Source organism: Patagioenas fasciata, chromosome Z, assembly GCF_037038585.1.
Source record: "Patagioenas fasciata isolate bPatFas1 chromosome Z, bPatFas1.hap1, whole genome shotgun sequence".
Lineage (NCBI taxonomy): Eukaryota > Metazoa > Chordata > Aves > Columbiformes > Columbidae > Patagioenas > Patagioenas fasciata.
The window spans coordinates 81482943-81510389 of record NC_092560.1 but is presented as its reverse complement, the minus strand read 5'-3'; the positions used below and the strand labels follow the sequence as shown (position 1 = coordinate 81510389).

General features: G+C 44.3%; 1 protein-coding gene across 8 annotated transcripts in view; it reads right to left on the bottom strand.

Moving 5' to 3' along the window:
• Positions 1-27447, bottom strand: part of SETBP1 (SET binding protein 1) — a 264561-nt gene that overhangs the window by 226721 nt on the left and 10393 nt on the right. For all 8 annotated transcript variants that reach the window (XR_011736563.1, XM_071802421.1, XM_071802422.1 and 5 more), the window contains exon 2: positions 19912-20572. Coding sequence is in view for 7 of the 8 variants with exons in the window: in XM_071802421.1 (XP_071658522.1) it covers positions 19912-20403 (492 nt within the window). In the remaining variant the exon portion in view is untranslated. The remainder of the gene's footprint in view (positions 1-19911; positions 20573-27447) is intronic.

The following is a 27447-nucleotide window of genomic DNA, read 5'->3' as shown; positions in this document are numbered from 1 at the left end:
GAAATGAACTGAGCCACCATCCTGGTCACAAAATGTTACAACAACGGGGTGAGAAACTGCATTAGTAATATCACAACGTTGATAGCGCTTACTGTAAAATACTGTCCCTCCTTTCAGCCTCAGATGCTAGGAACTGCATTGCTTTGAATTGTTATCACCCATCCCTCCCACCCACTCATTTGAGAAGATAAAAATCAAGGTCTGGACTGCTGAGTCAAATCACAAACACCCAAAAAAGACATTTACTCAGACTTGTTTTTGGTCACTTCTTTGCTGAAACTCTGTGTCACGGGGCTGGCAGGAGGCCCTTTTAGCCTCTTGCAGAGAAATGTGCTGCTGAGAACCAGAAACCACATGAGGAGAGAAAAAAAAAAAATACATTTGCTTCATGAATGGGGTAAATTTCTAAACTGGTCAGAAGGTGGTTCTTCACCATGTAAAATCCTGACCAACTGAGTAGATGACCCTGGAGAAATATTACTGCCTGAAGTACTAGCCTGGAAATTGTGAAATTTAAACTTTTTGAAACAGCAATGTTACATATGAATAACCTGTGGCAACTGAGGTTACAGCTGTGAGCCTCAGTTTCCCCTGAAAACTGATACCCAAAGTGGTTTGACTCTCCTCGCAAAAAAAAAAAAAAAAAGGTCTCTACTGATGTTATGGTTATTATTTTAGAAATTTTAGAAACTAAAACTTTTGAGGTAGCCAGACTTATCAGTCTCTTGAGGGAAGCTCTTCTCTTTTTGCTATGCGAAAAAGTACGATTTCCCACTCTGGCGTGAGCTCAGCCTTCAGATGGTTACAGCTGAAGACACCCTGGCAAAGCTCAGAGTTTTCAGTTCTCTTGTTCTTCTTCAACTCTGCTTTTTAGTTTCAGTTTATAGTTCCTGTCTCACTCCCCCTGCTTTCATTTCTGGGGCTTCAAACTCAAATAAAAACCAAAAGCAGCACTGATTCAAGATCTTTGTGTGTTTTTTCTTGTTTTGACCGAGAGACCAAAAAAACGGGGCAAGCTAAATAAAATGAAATGGCGCTTAGACATCACTTTAGGTTTCAAAATGCTTTGCAGATCTTGGGAGCCACTTCCTTTATCATAGAGGGTGTCGTATGCTGTCATATCCCGTATTTGGAGACAGGGAGATCAAAGCACAGAAAGTTTAATGGCTTGATATTTTCATTTTAAGCATAAAATACACGTGTCCAATTCTTTAGCTTGCATACTAGATGCCCCTCGGTTCTGAGGTCCAAATCCATCTGGAGTTTAAGCCCCAAACCTTCATCCAAACATGATGCAGCACATGTGCTGAAACTATGCATGATTAAATAAAACCAAACCTCTCTTGCTGAACTCAGGAGGGAGAAACTTCCCTTTTGGAGATGAATAGAGGTTCATGGCTAAGAACCATGGTCTTTGCTGCAAGACATGGTTTTGTGTTGGTCTCAGATCTGGCCTCTCAACATTCCCAAGCCAAATAAACAATGAGGAGTTTTTAACTGATTTTTATTGATTTCTCATCGTCTTATCCATTTTTTTTTTTTTTCTGTCAGGGTTGCAAACAAAGGATCAGCTCTTTAGCAACTGCAGCTAGAGCTGCTAAAGCTCCTTTACTCCCTGCCCTGTGAAGAGTGTACAGGATGAGCGCTCAGAACTCTCTCCTAATTTCAGTACCTGGGAATTATTCCCCATACCCTGCAATTTTGACCTCTTTTCCTTTCAGTGCCACTTGCACTCGGAAAGCAAAAAAATCCAGTCCTGGGGGAACATACGGGATGTTTTACATCACAGGACAACACTTTCAACACTTTGTTTTAGGACTGAAAAAGGAGGCAAGACAATCACCTGCTTGAGTGAGCTCTTTGGACGTGGCAAACAAGTGTCACTTTGTTCTCACTTGTGCAACCCAGGCAGTGACTGAGTGGGGTACGGGAAGGTCAAGACGGACCCGTGATTTAAAGGCAGGAGGATGCTCTGGTGACTGAATGAGCTGGGGCTTCACTTTCAGCTCGTGCTGACACAGAGCATTACGCAAATAGAGGCATGTTAATGCCTCAGTTTTTCCACTGTAAGGCAGTGAATGTGCTGCTTACCCCCATCACAAAGTATAAACCTGCAGGACGAAGCAACCCAAAACACCAGCTGCTCTGTGGCCATGCATATAGGAAAGAGTGGTCCCTTGTCTAGCTCTTGAAGCAGGCGTATCCCCCTGATTTGGTTACTCACTTTCTAGGGACTGCTGTAAGGCAAGACCAACAGAAGGGAATCCTGGCAGACCTCAACATGTCCCACTTGAAGGTGAACCATGAAGCAAGGCAAACTCTCTTTGCCTTCACTTAACAAGAACATTTTGGACTTGTTGACAAACACTGAAGCTTTAACCAAGCTCATATTGACCAAAAAAGAAAAAAAAAGAAACCTCTTGACTGCCTCTTGGGTATCGTTAAGGAGCCCATAAGATTTTGATGGTCCAAACACAACACAACTTGCTAGACATGAGTAGGATAAACTGCTGTCAAAACCTTTTTCGGCTGCAGCTAGGACATTCACTAGCAAACATTTTATAAGTCAGTATCTGAGTTTTATGACATGAACATGTAGAAGCGAATGTAAACTCCACTGACCCTCGCTTGTGCTGCTTTTTGGCTTAAGGAACTGCTTCTTTTTACACCTTTCCTCTCCTTGACTAGTCACAGATTTATAAGTAAGAAGGAAATTACATTAATTGAAACCTATTCAGTACATTATCAGCTTTAAATGAAGGGTTTGGGCAAGGGGGAGGCAGAAGACTTAGGGCAGAGGGGATGTGCAGGTTTGAATCAGTCCTTGGAGGAAGACATCAGGGTGTGAAAGGCAAGTTATCTGCTTTTGCTCACATCAGGCTGGAATTTCCTTTTCCTAAGTGCCACAGAGCCCCACACCAACACTCAAGAGCAAGAAAGGGATGCTGGAATGCTGGACCAAGGCAGGAGTTGGTGCAGCTGACATGTGATTAACCAGACAAAAAAATTTCTCATCCTTCATTTTCATGATGACTGTAACAGCCCTGCCCAGCCACATGGGCATCACGTATCAGCCAGGCTTCAAATGCAGCTGAGTATTATCCACACTACAAGTGCACATACTCAAGGATAGAGCGGTTGTGATGTTTTACCAACACACCGACAGATCTCATCCATATCATGTGCTGACACAGCTCATTCACCTCCTGACCAGCAAATGATAGCTGGGTCCTCCACAACACCCAGATTTTTCATGATATCATCTCCATGCAAGAAGGTAGATTTGCAAAGCAAGACTTCTGTGGTTTCAGAAACATCAGGAATGGGTCAAACTCTGCTTGTAAGACATTTTGAGTTCAGAAGGGGAGTATTTTGATGTCACAGTTGCATGGGAAAAATGACCAAGTAAAACATAAGCAGCAGGCTCCAGGGATTTCCAAAAGTGTCAGTGCAAAGATTTTGGAAACAGGTTTAGTGGGGATGGTGTTTCCATCGACGACTTCCCCTCCTTCCCCTGCCTGGCTGGCCGACTTTCCCAGAGTCTCGATTTGCAGCCTGCCTGAATACCACTCAAAATATTTTCTCAATTAGAGAAGAAAACAAGAATTTGCCACTTGTCTGCCTCTATTCTGCTGCCTGTCAGCATTCAGCAAATATTTCAATCGTAGCCCTTTGCATGCTGCTAGCCCCGCTCATTTAACCTTTGGCCCTTCCCTTAGCTAATCCATCAGCCTTTACCTTCAAATCTTTACAACCAAGGGTTGACTGAGGGCTGGGCTGGCAGGGAGGATGAAAGGGGTAGCGGGGATAGCTTATGCCAGACTCCAGTACTGAAATTTTTGTGGGGGACCAGAGAGGGTCTCCAACCACATTCCTCAAAGAATTTGATATACCAGGAGCTAGGATTTGTGCTCGCACATCTGGAAAATGATGATGAAAATCAACACATTCTAAAAAAAATAAATAATAAAAAAAAAAGAGGGAAGGAAGGTTTCCATCATCCTGACTCTTTTCTGCGTGGCTGGCAGCATGCTGAAGCAGGTACCTAATTGCCTGCAGAGCCTTTGCTCTTCTTCTCCCACCTCAGCCTCTCTCCTCCCCATCTCACATGTCACTAAGATTAGTAGCTAATGGTTCCACTGTCAAAAGCACATGTGATGAAAATAATACCCAGAGCGCAGCCTGTCAGCATTAGGAGCGCCTACTCAACTTTGATGGCAGAGGACCCCAAAAGTCCACGCCTGCCTGGCCTCCCCCTGGCTGGCCACTCAGCCGAGCATCCATCCCGGCTCTCTTGGGGCTGTGCCCAGCCGCCTGTTGTATGAGAAATCGCTGACCCTTCCATCACGTGGATGCTTCAATTGTTCACATCGGTATTTTGTTTCTCTCTGCTGTAGACAGTTTGCTGTCTGTTATCTGTCCTTCATATGTAATTAATTGTGCTGTCTCTTGGCTCATTAGAAACAAACCCCTCCCCTCCCCTTCCCCCACTCCCCCGACCAAGTCACAGTATGCATTATTTAAGTTAAATCATGTTTAAGTAACTACATAAATAGTAGGTCGAGTTTATCTTTTGTCTAGGCTGAGACTGTTGCTTGGTTCCTTTCTCAGCGTACCAGACCAGGAAAGCCCTTATGGCTGGAAGTTCTTGAAGGGAAACCCTTCCTGGGCAGAGCAGCCGTGCTGCTCCAGGAGCAGGGAAAGGTCCTCTGAGCAGAAGGCTCATTCAGTAGGTAACAAGAATGGGCTGCCAAACTTCAATGAGGCAGGCGCAAAGTCAGTGTTGAAGAGCAAAAATCCTGCCAAAAGGATGTTCATTGTCTAGCACAAGGTAACAGCAAGAGGAAGGTTTGGTTCTGGCTTTTTATCTTTTTTCTTTTTTTTTTTTTTTTCCCTCTATGTGTTATTCTAACTAGCAAAATGCACTTAAGTGGCATCACTGGGTCACTCACTAGCATGTAAGCAGATCTTTCTTGCAGCTACAGAATCAAAACTCAGGTGCTTCAATGCAAGTGAAAGACTTCTGAGCTTTCTTTCAATTAAGAAAAAATCAGAGAGTTTCTGAAGTGGGTTCCCTCTGTGCACCAGGTAAAAAAAAAAAAAAAAAAAGAAAAAAAATTGAGGATGTGGGTATACAGGTTCAAGAGGTTCAATCTAAAAACCAACTTGAGTCATCACCTCAAACTCAAAAAAAACCTTCACCAAACAGTCTTATAGATTCCGGGTACTTAAACTAAAGCCTCAAAAGTTCATTTGCTAACTTTTCTGGGCTAAAGCTTAATGTCCTTGCAGGCCATTTTCCTGTGCAAAAGCACCTCTAATATCAGCTGATGTAAAGATTTGAGGATTTAATTGTCTGCTTCCAGCTGAGAAGAGCCACTGACAGAAATGAGAAATCTTGTTTCCTCAAGATTTCCAGGTTAGCTTAAGGGATTTAATCATCTGGAGGAGCTTTGGGTGAATCACCTGAACTTTTGGATACCAACTCCAGTCAAGACCTCCCATCTTCTTTGTGTTTGCACATCCTCTCTGATAGACATGGCCTAACCAAGCGCTTTAACTGGTTGAACTGGGCTCACCTTTGCCGGACTGCCTGCACAAAGGTTGTGACGGGTTTTCACATGAAGACTTCCACATGAAAAGCACTGCAGACATTTCCAGTGGTGTTACATGAAGCTAAATTACTGCTTGGGAAAACTGCGTATACCAGCAATTCGAGGCAATGAAGTTCTCTCTTCCCAGTACAATCTGGGTGCAGACGATGGCAGAAGAAAAGCCTTCCAAGCTGCCCAAGATCAATGAATCTCACCAGTGACATAGGAAGACCATCATGAAGAGCCAGGGCATAGTTCAGTTTTCCAGTCTATCTATAGCTGGCCCTCTCCAACACAAGAACTTAAAAGAGACGGAAGTCATGAGCGCATGTCATGCGAGTCACTGGAGTTGTTTTATCAGAGACTCTCAATCTAAACTTGCTGCCTGGGCTTAATACAGCTGCAGATCTACAAGGGAAATGTGCTGCTATTGAGATGAACCGAACAAAATGGCAATTTGGCTTCCCATCCTTACCCAACACTCCCTGCTAACACTGCTTATAACTCTTCCAGAGGAGACAGTCCTCCCTGCAACTTTTGCAAATCTAGGCAGACAGAAATAAAACATTCACAGATTGGTTTGCCAGAAAGACAAGTGCTTTTTAGGCGATGTTGTATTATTAATAATTTACGCTTTGTTTCATTTTTTTAAAAAAAAAAGTTTCTTAAGAAGGAAAGGGAAAGGAAGGAAGAAAGAAAAACATACACGAGTGGGGGAAGGGGGTAAAAGGACAACAATCTGAGACTTTCAATGGGAATGTCCAAAAATAACACAAACAGGATCTCCCTGCCATCTGCTCCGATCCTCTCTGAATGGCTTTCAAAGCAAAAAAGCCTTGCCAAAACCTGACAAACAAAGCACCAAGCATCAGTTTTAATGGAATACCAATACTGCATTCCCCCTTCCCCTCTCTTTGCTACATATACACACACCTTCCACACCCCTCCAGTTGCCAAATAAATGACACTATCAAAAAAAATTTGCTTCGGTTACAAAGCTGAATAAACAAGGAATAATTTTGCAAGTGCTCCCATATGTCTCTGCTTCTCTGCTTACAATGGGCACTAATAAGATTTGCCATAACTAATTCATTCTTTCACACCATTACTCTATTGTCTACGTAGAAAAAAAAAAATTAAAAAAAATTCTGCCTATCCCATGTGAGTTTTTCCACAACTTTCACACAGATGTGCCACAAGGGTTTCAACAGCAAAGCTCATCACAGAGCGGACATTTCTTACTTAGTTTAGGCCTCTAAATGAGGTTTAAAAATGAGTTTTACTGAATTCAAAGGAACAGAAAAATGTTTGTTACTTTTTTTTCTTTGATTTTCCATTCCCATTAAAAAGCAAACAAACAAACAAAAACAAACAGTGAGGTGTCTAAGTGGAATGATGGGGAACAGGGACACACAGGAGAGCTGTAATCTAGACACCAAAAGCAATGTGTTAGTGCACATGAAGTAGAAAGTCTCAATTCCAAAGGCAGTGTGCTAGTGTCTATAAAGCAGAAAGCTAAATTCTTTAGCTGCAAAAAACCAGCAACTCTCCAATGCTTCACCTCAGCCCCACTAAGCAGAACAGACACAAACACCCAGCAGCAACACCCAGGAATCAATGCAGAATTCAGCCCGCGCTCCACTTTTAGTCCTTCACAACTAAAGAAAGTGCTGGGATGTGGAGATCTCTGTGAAGGTCAGAAACGTGTTTTACTGTGTTGTTTGTTTTGTTTTGTTTTGTTTTTTATTTTAATGATTCACATTTCTCCTGACAAACCCCAGAAACAAAACCAAAATGCTTAAATCCACACTTCTTTGTTGAGCTTTATTCCCTCTGCTATTGAGATATGTTTAAGTGCCGGCAGCACACCTTTACCAGTGCTGATCATGCTTTTTCTTGCCTTTTTTTTTTTTGAAACATCTGAGGCCTAAATTACTTGAACAAACAAAAGCATTTTTCCCTCCCTCTCTTCCCCGCTGCCAACCCCCCCCAACCAGTGCTGGATCTGCCCCTCCTCCTCCGGCACACAAATGGCCTCACACCAGACGGGGCAGAGGGAGGGCTCACAATTATGCCTCTTTATTAACAAGGGGCCACGGCAGGGAAGGGACTGAAGCAGGGTGGGGGACAGACAGCGGCTGCTGGCTCCTTCCCGCCATGCAAAATGGGGAATGGAGGTAATGGGTCATCTGCTGGGAAGGAATTTTGGGCCACCTGCCAGCCCACCCCGTGCCATGGTGGACAGGCACTGCTTGTCTGCTTCCACTGCCACGTCTGGGCGAGAGTGGCAGGGATGACCCCAGGGACTTTGGTTGGGGAGATCTGGGTGGTGATGGGAGCCAGAGATCCTTGCTGTGGTGGAGCAGCAGAAGGTAGGATGTCTTCTCTGATGGGCCTGGCTGAGACATATCTGTCTGCCCTGGTTTTCCACTTGCAAACTGAGGCGGACTTGAGGAAAGTGCTGAAAACCTACACTTTTCAGGAGTGTTCAGACACAATAGTTATAGGGCACTACCTGCAATTTTCTGTCCATACTGTCCATGATCTAACTCCTTCCTCTGTATCTCTGTGGTGATTCATTTTCTTGTTCCACCAGGAAAGATAGGAGGGTATTTTCGAGGAAAAACAACAACAACAACAACAACAAAAAGCCACAAAACACAGTCAAAATATAAAAATCTTTTCTTCTTTTCCCTTTCAACCACTTGCCTTTCAACATTTGCCTTTCAATGCTGCGGCATCACACCTGATGATAAACTTTCTGAGTCCCTCAGGCCTTAGATTAACCCATCAGACCCTCACCAGCACCGCCTGCATGACCATCTCCATCTGGCAGAGCCCAAATCCTCCTTTCTCCTTATCTCACTGTTTAAACTCCTCTCCCACTGGGCTGCCAGCTTTTCCTCAGGAACAAAGCACAGACCCTACGAGCAAACGTTTCTACCCATCTACGTCCAGCAGCCACGACAAAAACGTCTTCCCTTGCTTGTAAAACCCACCATCATTTTTCTCCAGACCTCACAACACACTTCACATCCTTTCCAACTCCTTTCCCACTCTCAAAAACTAGATTAGGTTGCTTTGTCCATCCTTTGCGTTTATTTATTTACAGATCTTTATCCCACCTGTGCTCCTTGTCCAGGTTGTTTGAGGTCAGCCTCTGTCTGTGTTTTCACACAGGGGACAAGGACAGTGGTCAGGCAGTGAAGCTGCAGGCAAACAGAAGCAAAGGGGGCTCTAAGGGGAGCAGAAGGCATTTTGACTTCTCTAACCAGGGATTAACACATGGGTTTTAAACAAGGAGACTCCCTCCCCAGCTGACAGCAGCAGCTGCAGCTTCTGACTTGCTCACAGGCTGGCAGGGAATTGAATCAAAGAGAAAAGAAGAAAGAGGACAACCCTTCCTTGGGGAGTAGGAAACACAATACGAGCTATTCTAAAACCCTGGCAAATACTGGCTTGGTTTTAGGTCAGGGTCTCCTTCCCCCTTCTGTCCCAGTCTGGCCCACACCCCCCTTCTCACAACAAAGGGAAATTGGTATTTTTCAAAATTCTTCTGAAAGCCAACCCGGCAGATGGTTCTTTCCATGTTGGGGAGGGAACAAAAAGAAAAACCTGCCAGGATACACATCACCGAGATGTGACAAAGATGGGCATGGTGGCTGGCCTCTGACCCAAGGATTTCACAGAGGCCTATTAAACCATGTGGCCAAAATGGACTGAGTCGGCTTATATCTCCAGCATGCAGCTGCTGTATCCCACAGGCTTGTGCTTTATTAGCTTAAGTCAGGTCAGACAGACTGAAACATGACAGGGTATCTGTATGTTTCCATCCTACCTTTTCAGCTCCTTAGGACAATCTTGCACACCAGCATCTTAGCGAATAGAAGTGAAGTTCAGTGGCTAAATTCACAATACAGTAGTAAAAGGCTTATTTAGACAATAATTACTAAGTGTCCTGCTTTACCAAAGTCTTATGTACTCATCAATAATATGAAGTCCTGCAGATGCAGAAAGCCAAGGGTAAGCCACTGTCAGCCCTTCTATTGCACTCAAATGCTTCAGGTTAAGGACTTGTTTGTCCATCACAAGAGGCCCTCTGTTTTCTTTAAAACCTCCTTTTTCCTCTAGATGACATCAACAGCCAAATTCTCACTCTTCTCAAGGGTAGTCCAAGCAGACCCAAGGGTTCCATATCCCAAGCACCCAAGCTGACTCCAAGGATGAAGGTTGACTTGCTTACGCACCGCATCTAAAATTAAAGCACAAGGAACAGCAAAAGATGTGCTGCCCTCCCACAGAGCTGCCCCATGGTCCACAAATTCCCATGAAGGACGTTGGCAGTTGCAGTCCTTGAGTGACTAATAGCAGGTCCTGCCCATGCCCAGAGTCAATGATCTAAGGACAGATCGATCCCTCCCCATCACGCTTCTCCCAGCTCCTCTTGCAATGGCTGTGCTGTAGTCACAGAAGGAAACAAGCTTCCCCCCCACCTCGTTCAAATCAGGAATATAATTACAAGTAATGCAATGGAATTAAGACAAGGGAGAGAAAAGGCTGGAGGGAATTAATGATTACATAAATTATTGAAGAAAAGCATCCCGTGGAAAGGGAGAGGCTGTCTTTGGGAAGAGTACTCAGCTGAACGCTTGTGAACACGACATCAGAAAACAGGCAAGACAAATTAATTATCTCCCCCCCTAACCTGCACATACATGGGGTATAATAAGTAAAACATATTGTCAGTCCAGTACCATCAGTTCCCAGTGGCAGATGCAACAAAACAAGTGCCTTCAAGCTCCTCACTAATACACATTAGGCAGGATAGTGATGTAGCAACTGTTCCTACAGCTGAAAAAGCTTTGGTATGAGGCAGAAATGAGGGCTGATCAAACTCTTGTTGGTGCTGTTGCTCCCCAGTGGAAAAATACCTGCCTCAGTTCTATTTTCCTTAGACTGAAGAGTGAGCTCTCAACAAATTACTCAGCTAGGAATATAGCAGGTAAAATTTAGACAAAGATAACCAGGCTAGCTCAATATTTTATCATACACTGGGGCATGAGGGAGACTACTGAAAAAAAAAAAAAGTCTTTTTAGACATTACAGTGTAGACTGTACCTTGAAGGTATGAGGAAACTATTTTCTACATATCCTCCTGGGAAGCTCTTGTAAAGCGTGTTACAAAAGTGTCCTTTCACAGAAGCAACATTTGGGGAACCAGCAACATCACCCCACAGTGAAGCAAGAGCACGATCGGTGGTGACCTATCTGAGTGTCCACTACTCATCCGTCTCCTCGTCAGACAGAGACATTCGCAAGGAGAGAGGGGCCATGGCCTCTGGCTCATCTGCTTGTGCCACTGCATTCCTCCTCAGAACGTTGGGCAAGGCAAAATTACCTGCAAATCCCCTCTGGGCTGATTCTCATCTTTCAGCCATGTGGATGGAGAGTGGCTCCCATGAAGCTAAAACACTCTGAAGTGCTGAAATTCCTTGATGAACCACCCAGCTTTATAGTGATAGAGTTGTTGTAACACTGATGTCAATAAAAGATACCATCTCTCTCTACAAACCTTGCCACCCAGGTGAGACACAGAGCCATGAGAAACTGATGAGAAGATAATGAGTCCTCCAATAAATATTCCTCATTTGACTCTTACCACATTTTAGGGTTTACAGACCAGAAGAGACTATTAAGGGCACTTAGATCGACTGATTGCTTGCTGGCCTCAAAACTCCACCCCCCTCATTTCTGAATCAAGCCCTAACTGTTCTTTCAGATGAATTTTATTTCTAAGCTACCAGTGAAGATGCAAAAAGCTAATAGTTTTGAAAAAAAAAAAATCACCAGTTTCAATGACAGGTAGAAGAGGACTGGCTTCCAGAAGGGCCGTGCTTGAAGATCAGGCCACCACCTGGGAAACTCAGTTGTGTCATGGTTAAGCAACCACAGGGCAATAAAAAAGACTCAAATGTTACAGTGGCCAACAACAGGTTCCTTGTGTGAGTCACTTAATCTCATTACTCTGTTTCACATACTGTACTAAGAGACAAGTTGGTTTCATTTCTCCTCCTTTTATTTCTGCAGAGCTTGTGATATTCTTGCAGGAGGACAGGCTCTCCCAGTGTCTTCACACAGGACCCACCACAATAGACAACAACGTGCAATAGGAACATGAGACACGTCTTAAAGGAAGCCTGGTAGAGACACGCTTAGTTCTGCAAATGCAGCTGCAGTTGACTGTCCTTCTTGAATGACCATGTCCTCATGTTCAGCAATGCTATCTTCCACAGTGGCCACAGTCCAAGACACATCTCAAATATAGCACCTTATTTCTGCAGTAAGACACCTTAGCCCTTCTGCTGTCCTTTTCACTGCTGGACTACAGCTCCAAGAAAAGCAAAACAAAACAAAACAAAACAAACAAAAAAACCCCACACTAAACCAAAACAATAAATTTTAAAATATAATAAGAAGATATTTTACTTCATTCCACCCTGGAGAAGGAGAATCTTTTCTAGGTTGACCATCCTACCCCCTACCTGGAAGCAGTGTCCTGCTACTGGTGCATGCACTGTGGCTTGAGAATCCTTCTCCTGATAGCATCTGCCTGCAGCTGGGAGTCCAAATATACTCATGATGTAGAAATAGTACTTCACGTCCTGAAATGAAGGAGCCAAGTGCCACTGGTCTATTCCATGGTAGAGGTCATGACAAGAAACAGAAAATGATGTTCTTATAAAAACACAAGCTAACTGGACTTGGCCTCAAGGGTCATGTATGAAATGGAATCATTTTAAGGTTCAAGAGTTGGAAAAGTCTCAGAGTTGAAAACCAAAACAATGCATGTTTACTCTGGAGATTTTTTTAGACTGGTTTCCTAAGGAAACAAGGCTAACATGATCACACTGTATTTGTGTTTATGTGAATGCACACGCGAACTTCTTGCCTGCTTGCATGACCCTCTCCTCAATATTTTTTGAGTATTTTGACCGATTTTGATCAAAACTGATGGAAGACAAGAAATCATTGAGACAGGATATTCAAAAACATTTTGTGCAAACTATTCCCTGGCTAGAAGAAAGAGACATCTAAGAGGCTCCCAAAGAAGGCCTGACCAGCAAGTTCACTCATCATCAGACACTAGAGAAGCCACATCAAAGGGAAGTGGTCAGCAACCAACTTTCACAAGTTTCAGTGAGGGAAACGAAGGGAAGGGGAAGGGGAAGGGAAAGGGAAAGGGAAAGGGAAAGGGAAAGGAGAAAAGTTGAGGGCACCAGGTGAGGCCCCTCTTTCCACTCAAAGAAACTCAAGGCAAGTCACATAGTCCCGCTGACTACACAGCAGAATACGGGCAGCGAGAAGCCCAGATGGGAATGAAGCATGTAAAGGATTAGACCTGACCTGTGGTGGCTAGCTGTGTGTGTATGTGTGTGTGTGTGTGTGTGTCTGTGTGTGTGTGTGTGTGTGAAAAATTGACTGAAGATGGAAAAGCTGGAGGTAAATCAGAAGGTGTCTGTGGTCAAGCATGCCTGGAAGAAGAGGAGAGGGAGTACTGCATGCAAAAGTTGATGCTGGAAGAATACAAACATGTGCATGAAAGACTGACATGTACCCCAAAATCTCTCTGTGAATGGAGACACAACCAGTATGGATGTTTGAGTCTCTGGGTACATGTACCAATGCATCACACCTCCAGCACATCTCTGGAGGCCATGGTGTTACGGAAACAACCAGCATGCATTGACTGGGTCAAGCCCTCATGAGGCTGCTGGGAGCAGTGTCTATTCCCTTCACCGGCCCAGTGGTGAGGACTGTGGGTACTCCAACCAGACCCTCATCTTCCCTGCATTGATGCCAGTTGCTTCCCCACTAAAGTCCTGCAGCGTGTCCTCAACCCCAAAACCAGCACTGGGGATATTCTGTCACAGTTTGAAAAGAGAAGTGCAGCACGAACAAACAAGGAAATGTCACAGAGAGCCATCAAAACTCAGCCATGGGAGAGACTGCTGCGAAACAAAACCTGTCCTCAACACAGATGGCCTCCACAAGCCCTGGTCATATGAGAGATGATCAAATACATTAAGTCTTCCTCATTTGGCGCAACAAGTTAGGCAGTAAAACCTGCTTAGATTTCCCCAGAGCATCCTTTCACTGCCATTTGCTTCTTTAAGAAATACTTGACCACGTGCAAAAAGAAAAGCCACAATTCTTTGGGAGTAGACAGGCATTGAGGGATGGGGATCTGCTGGCTCAGATAGAGTACTGAGCTGGACAAAAAACCCTGCTTTATTCCTGTCACAAGGTATCTATGACACCATGCAAGGTGGACAGTGCTCCAGCAGGCTTTGAAGAAGGAGAAAGAAGGAGAAAGAAGGAGAAAGAAGGAGAAAGAAGGAGAAAGAAGGAGAAAGAAGGAGAAAGAAGGAGAAAGAAGGAGAAAGAAGGAGAAAGAAGGAGAAAGAAGGATAAGAGCTGGGATCCAGCCCTCTCTGCTCTTCACGGGAAGGGTTGAACAACTTTCAGGAGAGACCAGTGTCCTCCAGGTGACTACTGGGGGCCTAAGAAGACTCAGCTCCCAGTCTTGGCACCGCAGGTGCTTCCAAGGACCAAGATAAATATGGGCCTGGGTGATTCTCAGCTTGCAGTGAAACAGGTCTCCTAAGCTCTGAAGTTTTTCCAAAGAAATTCATTCCTGCTCTTATTTTAGGGGAACCTGAGGTAACTGTGGTGAGAGGACACTGACCTGCAGCTGTTTCATCTGTACCCTCAACAATGTGGCAGAAAGAAAAACTAGCCAAAAAGAAACCTGGGACAAATAGCAAAGAGCCAAGTTTGTGTAGCTTTGCACCCATACGTTTTTGTACAAAGACTGTAAAAATGCAGCAGTGTTGTGCTTGTTAGAGTGGCTCTGAGTTGGTCATCCAGCTGCTGAAAAGCCAGTTTAACCTTACACGCAACTAGAAGAAGACTCCTCACTGTGCTGGCATTTCTGTGACTCTGCTGTTGCTGCATAACCTGGGCATAGGCGGAGGTCTACACTCCCGGTGTGAGGCTCAGGAACCTGCCACCAGCATCACTTAGAGCAGCTTCAAGGCTTTGTTAAGCAAGAGTGGGGACCAAACCAACACCGGCCAGTCTGAAGGTACTCTATCCTTTGGGGGGAAAAAAAAAAGGAAAAAAAAAAGAAAAAGAAAAAAAAAATCACTTCATGCGGGTATCACCACAAGTGCGCAAGCACCTCCTCCTCCTTGCTAAAACACAGGCAGTACAGGGAGCAAGCGCTTACTTCAACTCCCTGAGCCATGTTTGGGATCGCAATAGGAAGAGCTGACTCAGAAGATATCTCACACGGGGATGTCCTTAGCAAAGAGGAATAAGCATGCACTATGAGCAATTGGATGACCATGCACACAAATCACCAGGGAGAGAAGTCCAGCACAAGGATAATCTGACAAGAGCTGCGGATGCACATGAGAACCTGGAGGGAAAGTGCAATGTGCAGTCAGTGATGCAAAGAAGGGGGAAGGAGACGGGGGGAAGCATCCATGATCTGGAAGAAGAAGTGCAAGGGGAAGCGCATGCCCATGAGTCCTCAAGGTAAGACGAATTACAGGAGAAAGCTGCCTGAGAGGGTAGAGGAAAGGAATACAATTAATTAAATTTCAAGGGGAAAAGTGTTAGAACCAATTCCTGCAGAGAAACAGCAAATATCTACAGGAACTCAAAGGGAAAAAAAAATGTTGTAAGAAAATCCAAGGATAGAGTTTCCTCTGACTGCACATAAGGAAGCTTCACTTCCAGTTGACTTGCTGCCACTTATCTCTCAGTGATAGAACTCATTCATTCATTCTAAGCTCTCAAAAAGACACAGTGCAATAATAATTACAAAAAAATGAGTTTACATCCCCCAAAGCACGATGGTATGTGTATGGTGGAAGCTCCAAAGAAACTTTGTCAGGCTATGCTTAAAGAAAGAATGGAGGGGAATGAGGTGTTTGCGATACAAGGAAATAGAGAGGACAGCAAATGAAGGGGGTGGGGGGAAAGGTAATAAAACAAAACCAGGGAAATTCTGCTCATCTGGGGCTTGTTAGATAGTACATGACAGGCAAGGAATGCTGATGGATTGCTTTGCTGCATTTGGTGCCACACTTTCAGTGCCCTTCCACACTGACAGTGTATTTCCTTATCCACAGGAAAAGACACCTTTAGTGACACTGAGGCCGCTGGACCTGAGTAATCTTGCTGCAAGTGGGAGAGCAGCAGCTGCAGGGCTGACAGTACATCCTGTGGGCTCCTGAATTTCTTCTTCCCTCCCTCTCCAATCAAGCTAAATGAAATGGAGTCGTCTGTGGGTTTAGAAGTGGCAAGGGTTTAGCTTACTCCATCCCCAGGGGCCGAAGGGCTAAAATAAGAGCAAACGCACACAGAGCATTTGTGCACTTTACAGTTGCCACACAGACATCCCAAGTTGTGATACACCTTCTGAGTAGTCCCAGAAAAGGGGTTAGGAAACTACCTTCACTCTTGTTTTCAAGAAGGGGAAGCCGATATGAAACTTGGCATGGACATAACTTAAAAAAAAAAGAAAAAGATGTTGGGTTGCAGCCAAGCATTCAAGCTGGCAAAGCAGAGGTTCCCAACTCTGATGCTCTCACCGCCGGCCTCCCTCCCTGCTCCCGGGCATCAGCAACCACACCCAGCAAGATCCTCTTCTGGATTCCCTCCCCTCCCATTCATGATCACATAACATCCCCAGGGTGATTGCTCATACAGAAAAGCAACATGAGGAAAGTATTTAATGTATGTTTACATCTTTTAATATAGTGTAGCAGCTGGAATTGAAGGCAAAAAAGACAGGTCTCAGCACATGAGCGGCGTGGCTCTGCGCAGATCCCCCTCCTAATCATCGCTGCTCCCTGGACCACAGCTTTAGAAATCAGGCACTAGCCCCTATTGCCTAATTAGCAGAGCAGCAGAAAGCTTAGGAACAGGCATATCTTCTTCCTCCCTAAGTGGCCACTGAATAAATGCTATATCCCCAGTTCACAGCCCCTTTTTACATTGCTGGCATTACCAGTCCTTTGTGTACCCACATGCTGTTACTTAAATTGCTTCCATGTTTTCATTACTTGCCCTCTGTGCTGTGTGTATTGAAACTCCTGCAAGAATGCTGAAGTGGTATTTCAAAGCACTGGGGAGTACTGGAGATGTGGCTGAAATTATTATGCAACAAACTTAAGTGATTTTTCAAGTCCTGATGGAGATTGCTCCTCCTCAGAGGGGAAAGATAAATTGAGGTGCTACTTCGTGAGGTGCAGGACAACCCACCCAACCCACTGGAGATGCAAACACGGCACTTGCAGCTCAGGTTGTGCTCAGGTCTCCATCATTACATATGGGTCTATGGGGCCCCTATATAGGCCCTGCATCCATAAGCAAGATGGTAAACTCAAACAATGGTGCTGCTCCCATGTGCAAGGGAAACGTGTACATTGGACCAAACTCTCCTGGCAAAAATCCGTGGGGGACAGTGGAGTGATGCCAGCTGAAGGTCTGCCTCACTGGTTTAAATATGTTGTTCACTGCTGCTGCTACCAGTAGCTGCTTTTCTGGAATTTGTGCTGATTAAAGCAACAGACAATCAAACAGCGTAACTCTGAAATATCACAACAGCCAGAATCATTTAAATGTGACAATAACTTTTTCCTCTTAACCACTACCGCAGCTCTCAATGGTTCTGCAAGTACATGCAGAAGGTACCTGCATGCTCCTCTCTCACAGGGAAACCCACAACTGGATCAGATAGCTTCAGCTCCATTCCACTTTCAGCTTGCTCTTTCTCAAAAAATCTCTGTAACTTCCATGAGACACACACAGCAGCCTTGAAAACAATCGTGCTGCCAGCACAGGAACCCTTCTCCTACTGATTTCCAGCCTCCCTCTCCTGCGGTGCCTTTCATCACCCCTTGATACTATATGTTCTTGCAACCCACAAGCTAAGAAGCAGTTGTGTGCAAAAACCCCTTTGGCTGCAGGGATGCAGGTTGCCTCTCATCACGGTGATGCAGGCTGCAGGTCTCCAGGCATCAAACCCCTTGAGATCACAGGGCTGGGTTCTTCCAGATCCCTGCTGGGGACTCCTGTGCCGTGGCCCCAGCTCAGCAGCTGCTGCACGGCAGCCGTTGGGTGTTATGCTAATGGATGCGCTGGTGCGGCAACCCTCTCCCCATCTGCTCAGAGCATCCACCTGCTGGGGTTTTTGTTTTGTTTTAATGGCCAGATTAGGCCAGTGCTGTCACAAAGCGCTTCCAGCCTGTGCACAGGGTATGAACACAGCATCAGCCGGCTCAGACCTCACAGCACAGGTGCAAGCTGGACACAGCCACATTTGGGTCATGATCTGCTTTTTTTTTTTTTCAGACTCTTTGTCCTTCTGCAATCAAAGTCTCTCCCTGAGCGTAACCGCACTGCAAGGTGCTTTTTGTTTTTATTTTTTGCACATAATTTCTTTATAGTTATCGTTGCTTATTTAACCTTCCTGTATGTCCAGATGGAGCATACCTTCTGTACCCATGTGACTGGGTGATACATTGAAATGAAAGTTCTGATTTCCAAGCAGTCATATTTTCCACAGTCCATGAACAGTAGGCAGTGGTTTGCAAGTCCTTTTTTCTCTCTGCAGGGCCACCGAGGCATTGGTTGTGAAGCCTTTGCTGTCACTGAGCACGGTTTCACACAACCGCTAGTTCCCCTCAGACCTCTGCAAGTATTCGGGGGTGACGAGGAGTGGAAATAAGACATTACTCAGTGCTAAGAAGACAGTCCATCCTTCCCAACAGGTAGGAAAATCTCTTCACATTGTATTACAGGGCCAAACCTCTGGTCTGCTAAAAAAGGACAATTTTTTGCATGCACATGGAGTATGCCTTTTGACAGGATTCTGAGGAAAAATCCCCTTGATTTGGGTTTTTTTCTTCAAAGTCAGCTTCTAAGACAAGTACTCTCAGAGTGAGCCATATTAATCTCCCTGGGCTCTGCCTTGAGTCATTGGAAAATGTTGATGTTCAAAAAGTGATTTAGAGTTACCATATTTTTGGCCTGAGTCAGTCTGCTGAGGACACTGTCTCCAGGGACAGCCATTGGCAGTTAGCCTCCTCAGGGACTAAAGCAGCCATTTGAACATCCATCACACATACAAGTTAAGGGAAAAGTTGGGACCTTCCACAAAGCGATGGATCCAAGCTGCGTGAGCAGCAAAGCCAAGTCTTCCCACCGAGCTCTCATCAGTGGACACCTACATCCCAGATGAATTTGTCCAGGTTTTGGAGATACTCATGAGTCTATCAGCAAATCTGGGTTGCTGACTGAACTCATCATGATGCCTGAGTATTTCTAAGGAGGCAGAGGTGAAGTATTTGTATTGTGATAAAACCTCAAGCTGAACAAAACTTCTTTGTCTGACATTTATGACAGAAACCAACACTGTACCCAAAATAACATGAGCAGTCACTAGGTGTCCCTCCCCCGACCAGTGCTGCTTAAAACACTTCAACTAAATTTGTTTTAAAGAATAACTGTAGGGCACATCACTGAAAAATCAAGCCAACAGTGAAACAAAAGTGTGCTCCTGAAAACAGCTCCTACAAAGAAATGATTTTCTCTCTTTCCCCCTCCCTTTCCTGAACTACATTAAAAAAAAAAAAAAAAAAATCAACTTTTATCCAAACTTAAAAGTACCAAAATTTTTTCTCCAGAAGGATATTTCAAGAAAATGATACATATCTGGAAGAAAATGAGACTTATAATGGAAGTATTTTCTGAAGCATAACTATAGTGTTGCTAGCACAATGCTGTAATCAAGAATAATGAAGCCCTTCACACAGTATACAGGAATGGTTTCAATTGTTCACTGTGCACATACCTGTATTTTTAAAATGTAGTTGAAAGCTTTAAATGTGAAAAGACTCGAGCATTAGCACTCAGACACAAAGCAGTTTAGAAGTGGGCTCCTTCATTTATCACTCATGTAATGATTAATCTTAAATCTCAATTACACACAAAAATAGAAGAGGCCCAGCTGAACTTTTGATCCCTTCTGAATTGGTTCCTCTGAAGGATAGTTCATGATCATCCCTGCAGCATACACAGGATGATATGTGGTCTGTATTACCTCCTCTGCATCCAAGCAGGGCTTTGCAAACCTTGCCAAGGTTCTGCCACAGGCACAAACTGTTTGAGCAGGTTTAATCCTACCCTCTCCCTCTGTTTTCAGGAGAAAGAGGAAATACAGGAAAGAGTAGGACTTACTTACCTTCTTTTTGGAGTGTGACCTGTCCTCCTCTTTAGCTGTTTTGCTGTTTTTCCCAGCTCTGGAAAGCTTCTGCTCCCCAGGCTGCTTGATGGTGATTTTGATCTCAGGAGGGCAAATATAGTTCTCCAAGTTCTTTGGGGGCTTCTTGGCTCTCTTGGTGGTCTGGATCTTTAGTTTTAAACTCCCCTCTGTGAAGTTAGCCTCCTTGATGGAAAACTCCTGCTCCTCCAGGCCGTCTCCTGCCACCCATTTCTCACTGTCTGCATTGGAAGTGGAATCCACGTCTCTCCCAGAACCCAGCTCATCCTCTTCCTCGGGCTCCAACCTCTCGCTGCTCACCGGGATCCCTTTCCCCGAGCCTGTCGCTGGCAGCATCGTCTCCCCTGTGCAGCCTGAGGTAGGCAGAGGCTTCACAGAGGTGACGGCGGCTGGCAGAAAGTCTGTCTCTCCCCCCCTTTGCCGGGAGCTGCCCAAAGTCTCCCTGGGCTCCATAGCAAGACTGCAACACCCTGGAGTTTTATCAGAGGGAAGAGAGGCACGGGAGGGGATGAGGATAGGAAGGGCAAGTACAATCCTGGGGAACGAATGGTAACTGTCTGCCGAGTTCAACGTCCTGATCGCCCAGAGGCTGGAAAGAGCTCAGAAGAGGCCAAATCTGCCACTGTCAAAAGAAAGAAGAAGAAAAAAAGGAAGTTAGTACACGTACACACGTACAGAACATGAGTGTGGAGATGACTGAGATGGGTCATTCTTGGGCTTCCCCTGCAGCATCTCAAAGGCTTTCCTTGAAGCAAAATGGGAACAGAGGATGACCAGTGTTTCTGAGGGCTGGATCTGGTATAGCTAAGTAAGGAACTATAGACATGTGTGTTGCTAAGTTGATGAAAATGGATATAAATTAAAAAAAAAAAAAGGTGTATAAACACAAATGTTTTCGACTCTGGACCTGGGAAATAGATGAAAGGGTAACCAGCTCTCCACAGTCATGAAAATCTTCATTATTTCAATGTACTTGTGGTCACAAGGATTTTTAGGGGGAAACTAAAGCGAAGGCAGACACTTGCCTCAGGTTAAACAATAACCCAGTGATCAGAACACAGAAGAAATGGTGTTACCCTGTGAATCAGACAGAATCTTCAAGCTCCTTATTTCCCCAATTCCCAAGCAAGAAAGAAATGCCCTTGGCTGCCAGCTGTTCTGACCCTGCTTTGGATGAGTTATTCAGTATGTGCTGGACCAAGCACACACTACTTAAAGCCCAAGATGCTCCCTGGGATGCTGGAAGTGCCAAATGATCCACTTGGGTCTTTTGCAAGGGCAGGTCAGGGACCTCAGTATTGAGAGTGACAGAGAAAACTTAAACTCAATGTTTTCCAGAGTGCCTCATGCCCTTGGGTAACCAGGTCTGCTCTGTGGTAAAGGTTTGGATTAACTGTAGCAAAAACTGTGCTCTAACCCTTTCAAATGTGGGTGCAATTAACAACATCATAGATCGGATCCTTTGAGATAGAAGTACTTGTATTTGGTACCTTGGTCACAGTCAGTGGAATAAGCTGTGAATATTCAATTGAGGCAAAAGATATATCACTCAATGATACAGAAAGATTAAACCAAATTCCAAACATTCAGTTAAAAGAAAACAAGAAATACACATAAGGTGCTCTTGAAGGTGTTGAGGTGCTTTTATACACCTTTCCTAAAATCCCCCATAGAGACACCCCTTTACCCCACCCATCACGGTAAACTAGTTTAGGCTACAAAATTACCAGAAGAATATCTCACAGAGAAACAAAGATGTTTTTTACTACTTTAACAGAAACAGCTCCCCAGTGGATCAGAGAAGCATCACTTCTGTCATACAGAGAACGAAAGAAAAAGGCAGTGCCAGGAGTAGGTACTGGGAGTGCAGAACTACTCCTTCAGCAATAGCTCCCTGTGAGATTAGCGCTACTCCACTGCCAAGCTCCACCCCTTCACCAACTGCAAGCGAGATCTGAGCAGAGCCAGGGATTTCCCAGGCCATTCTTAGTAGCAATAAACCATAAAGGCGAAAGAAAAAAAATGATCTTGCCACCTATCACCAAATCGTAACAACGTTGTCAGTGTAGACTATTCTACTTTAAAGCACAGCTCATCAAGAAAAATGACATGCTCTTGTACCACTGGTTTCTTTCTACTTTTTAAAAATACTTTGCATGAGCTTAAAATTCAAAAAGAAGTAACAACACGCACCTTATATTAGTTATATACCCATATTTCCCTTGGACTATGGCCATGGGTCACTTGTCACTTGTCTGACCCTGGTACATATGGCTACTAACGGAAAGCCTTAAGCACTCTAGAGCTCCATGACATCGCTGGGTGACCGCCACCCAGGTCCAAGCAGACACAAATTCAAATAAATTTCCCATAAATAGTACAAGTTGATAGCCCAAGAAACAAAACAAAGGAACAACAAACAAACAAAACCAAAACAAAACCGTCATGGAGCCTGAACTGCCAACTGGCCTTAGAAGTGGTTTTTGTAGTTCACAGGAGACAGAAGTACACCATAAAAACACTTATGCTTAAGTTACACATCTTTGGGCAACAGGAAGGAGATTCATTTCCCAGAGCTGCTGCCACTTGTCTCATTTAAGGTGATCTTGAAGAACTAACAGACTCAAGGTCTCCTGCACACCTGCCTTGACTCACCCCGTGGTCAGCAAGTCTCTCCATTTCACCACCTGTGAACCAAGGATAAAGCTTACCTCATTCAAACCCATTGTAGGGGGAGTTAGTTAATGCCCCTGCATAGTTTTCAGCCCAAGTGTTTACTGTGTGGTAGTCACTAATTACTAACACAATAAATACATTAAAGCCATCCAGTTACAAGAGGCTGCTCCACCTAATTGACTGACCTTGCACCTCGCCTCCCCTATGCCCCTATGGAGGTGATGGGAGTCAGGGTTACCTTCCTCTTCCAACCAGTCCAATTAAAAAAAAAAAAAAAAAAAAAAAAAATTAAAAAAAGGCCGTCCTGTTTATCTGTCATTTTGTATTGTTAATCTCCTTGGAGAGGGACGTAATGTACACACACTCCTCAGCTGCAACACAAACATAAGGTGGTAAAAGCTCGGTGGTGCAGCATTCCAGGGAGTTACTGCTCTGGTATGCACGCATGTACAATGGGCACTCTGTGCTGGCCTCCACCCACAGGCTTTTAACCTCTCTCACTGCTGGTAAAAAGAGAGAAGGCTTCTGGCAGACAGCATCTAGCTCTGCAGGCAGGGCAGCAGGATGAGCCCACAGCCACCAAGGGTGCAAGGAAGTGACCACAGCCACCGTAGTAATGGACCAGCTCCCTTGGGACCTTGTGTCGAATGGATCCTGACACGAACTCATGGTTCTGAGCTGGGAAGAGTGTTTCAGGTTTAGAACCATTACCTAATGCTTTATGGAGGGAGAATAAAACACTAGGTTTCTCCTCCAAAGAGTGGTTGTAGGTCTTAGATCTCAGCTTTGGGTCATGATGCCCAAAAACACTCACCCTGTTTGGACGCATGCCTCCAGGTCGGTACAAAAAAGCAACAGATGAATAAAGTCATTGCATTACACTCATGTCAAGTGAGCTCACACTAAATCCACCTTAAAATACCACTTAAAAATACCACTTAAAAATATCCCTCGTGTTCTGCTGACAGCCTGCAGATGATGATATCACCAGACCCGCAGGTAGCAACAAATAACCTTGCATTCAAACACCAAGCAGAATTAACTGGGTCATTGTTTAAGGTATCTCCTTACTCTCCTCCAGGGTTAATAGTTACTTGACTTGGGTGCAGGGACATTATGCTTGTCTTTCTTGTTTGGGCAGGCTACCCGCACCTTGACTAATTAGAGAACCTCACTTCAGGCTTCTGAAAGTGTAACCTCTTTTGGAAACCTCCTCATCTCCCCTCCCCAGGCTGCCTTCAAGCAGAAGCGCTGAAGGGACAGCAATGAACATTTTTCCTCCAGCAGCTCTTCTGCCTTAACTGGCAATGTGCAGATCTGGAAATCTAGGGAGGAAGTGGATTTTCCGGGAGACCTCTAGCTCTATTTTAAACACCCAAGAGATGGGGGCAGTCTACACTTCTAAGTGTTCACCTAAACTGCCCTTTCAGGCCCCCAAGGCTCACCAGCATCAAGTCATGTTCAATAAGCAACTACAGAAGCATTTTACCATCCAAATTGAGCTCCCAGAGGAAACCGTTACCGCAGACTTCCTGCAGTCAAGTTAAATTTGAGGAGGATAATTCACAGGTGAATGACAACAAATTTCACAGAAGTTGGCATTAGCTCTTAATTAGAGAGAGATTCACACTTCCTCTGATAAGTACTGAGAAATAATCAAACGCCTTCATGCTCAGCCTTGCTATGGCTTCTCATACATCTCTTATCAGTTCCTCTAGGCACCTCAAACACACTTCTGGAGGCAAAGACCTGAGTACAAGACCTTCTTTTGGGTCACACTGGATGTTTCCCAGTAAGGGCTTTGAATACACTCCCTTCTCCAGCTGGAGGCAACTCCTCAAGTGTTCAGATACCACGGTTATAATACAATTAAAGTGAAAATTTGCTGAGGAGGAAAACAAAAGTGAGAGACTATGGTAGGGGGGGAGACATCCACCTATTCGGTGTTCTCCATTAAATGAAAGTGGGAACAATACTTGGCATGGCTTTTGCCCTATGCACAGAAGCAACCACATTAGTAAGAAGCAAACACTGATTAGGCAAATGCAAACAAGCCAAGTTCAGCTGCCCAGTGTTTGTGCTACTGCTCTGATTTGCTTGAGCACCAGCAGAGTGTTCAGGGTAATATTAAGAGATGCTGCCCAATTCCTCTAATATACTAATCCCAGCCACACCTGTAGCTACTGAAAATGCATTAATTTTATCCATAGAGACCAAAAATGTTCTATTGAACCGGTTGAAGTGAGGGGAAACTGAGGCACAAATCTGAGACTGTCATAGTGAACGTGAATTGCAGCCCACACCTTCTCAAACCCCACGTCTATCATGTTGCCTTTGGATCTCATGTTCTCTCATGTGACATACAGTTAAATCCCTAATCTCTGCAAAATGTTAGAAATCCTGGAAGCCTCTTTACACTCCATGTTTTTAAAACTGTTCACCACAAAGCACTGGAGGCTATACAGCAATATTTAATGATGAGCTATCACCTTTCACTCAAAAAATTCCCAGGTTGCTTCCTTGATTATATATGTAACTGCTGAAATGCGGCTGCCTCTGGGGTAGAAGCCAGTGGACAACCCACATTACACCCGAGGGAAAGTTTTGGTCAGAAATCTGCTTTTATGAGAAGTGTCAGTGAAACTTCAGAACCCTATCATGGGACATAACAGCCTGGCATGCAGCAAGCTGCACTGAACTCAGCTAACCCACATTAAGAATACAAAAAAAAAAAAAAAAAAACAAACAACAAACAAACAAACAAACAAAAAAAAAACAAAAAAAACAAACACCAAACCAAGAAACAAATCCAAACAAACAAAACAAAACAAGTCCAGTCATTTCTTCATTATTGTTTTACAAAAACACTAGGAATTTCAAGCGTGGTTGTGGTCATGGTCCATGCACTGCAAGATCACCAGCAGCACAAGTTGAATGCAGATCAGGAACAGGCATCTGATCATACTTTTATGGAATGCACCAAGGCACACAAGACGGGAGTTAAACCTTTCTTCATGACATCTTAAAGGCGGTTCCAGAGGATGGGTGACACATGTGAGCAATGAAGCCAGTGTGGTGCAGACAAGTGACACAGTATGACGGAACACAAAGTCTGCTGGGATAAAATTAAACCACAGCAAATTTATTTTTTTTTAAACAAATTTGAACCAGGAGAATGAGTTTATACTGGATCAATATCATGCACCAGTACCTTTTTGAATCTGATGCTCAGAGCCCTGGAGCTCAATTATCACATCTTTGGATCACAACCTCAGATACTTCCTGTGACCATGATACTCTGAAAGAACAACCCAGCTCTGGGAAGAAGCTGGAAAAATGATTATGACAGCTGTTTTCCATCCATGCTATACATCCCATAGGAAACAACCTCTCCCTTTCAACCGGCTTCTGTCAATGAGGACGGAAACAAGATAGAAGGACTTCCCCTTCAAGCAAAGCAAATGAATGTCATCTCAATAAAGAATCAGAGATGGCCAGGTGATGTCCAGATCCTCACCAGGCACAGCCCTGAGCATCCTGCCTTAGGTAATCCTGGGCTGAGCAATGTGGTTGACTGGACAATCTCCAGACATCCCTCCAACCCCAAACATTCTGTGCTTCTGTGATGTGGGTTTTTTTTACTATGTCCAGTGCTGAGCAAATTGGTCTCTCTACTGCATGACAATTTTAAATACACTGCTAAAATTCCTGCCTATGATATCACCAGATATAGGTATTTATAAAATAGATGTGGGTATACAACAGACACAGTATGAGATCCTCAGCTGAGAAAAATAATTGCAAGCAAAATGACCATATGTGAATGCCCGTAATCCACAGATTTTTTATAAGAAATAACTAACTAACTATGGTATGTGATTCATTGACTGGTTGAGTTAGATGCACAGGGGTTTACACAGAAGAGAGGTGCTTCCTCTCCATGTGGTCCCCTTGCCTCCAACACTGCTTTTGTTTCAGTCCTTACACCTCTGCCTCTGATTATGCATGGGTTATGCAAAGGATTTCTCTGAAGGGAAGGGATGAAAGCTCTCCCAGATGTGGTCTATCCACATGAAAACAAGGAGCAAGGATTAATGGTAGTTACTAGAACAGTAGAATGTAATCTTCACTTGTTTCTATTGGATTGGCCTGCCTCTAAGTGATACCAGCCCCCTGCACTCGCACCAGCATGACTGAGTAATGCTGACTGATGGTTCTGTCTCTGCGTGATGAAGTCCAGCAAAAGGAGCCAGGAAAAATTACACTGGAGGGGAAAAGACAAGGTAACTTAAAGATCTCTCATAGCCAGATGAGGCTGAAAGCATCCTCCCAAGATAAAGAGGCAAAAATAAATGAAAGCCCAAGCATATCCATAATTACAGAAGCATGTGAGTGTGCACATTACATATATGTGTATCTGTCTTCTCAACATAGAAGCATTAAGAGGAGATTACAGAATCATATTTACCTCCATAATTAGGTTTGAGACTCCATAATTAGATCAGATAGTCACCTTTTCTATGTAAATAACTAACTCGTACAGCACTGAAGGGAGGGCCAACTGAATGATTAAACAACTGACACAACCGTAGATCACAAGGCACATAAAACCAACACTGCACAAGGTGCAGCTGTGGCGACAGGTAGCGTAGCAAAGCACCCATCTGTAGTAGGACAAGAGATGCCCATCATGTTGCCCAAGGACTTTTACAAGCTCCTGCCTGAAAACTGTGCCAAGGTTTTATAAATCTACTCAGTTACAACCTCAAGCTCTATCTGGCTGTTGGGAAAGGGAGTATGGTCACCGGACATGTAAACACC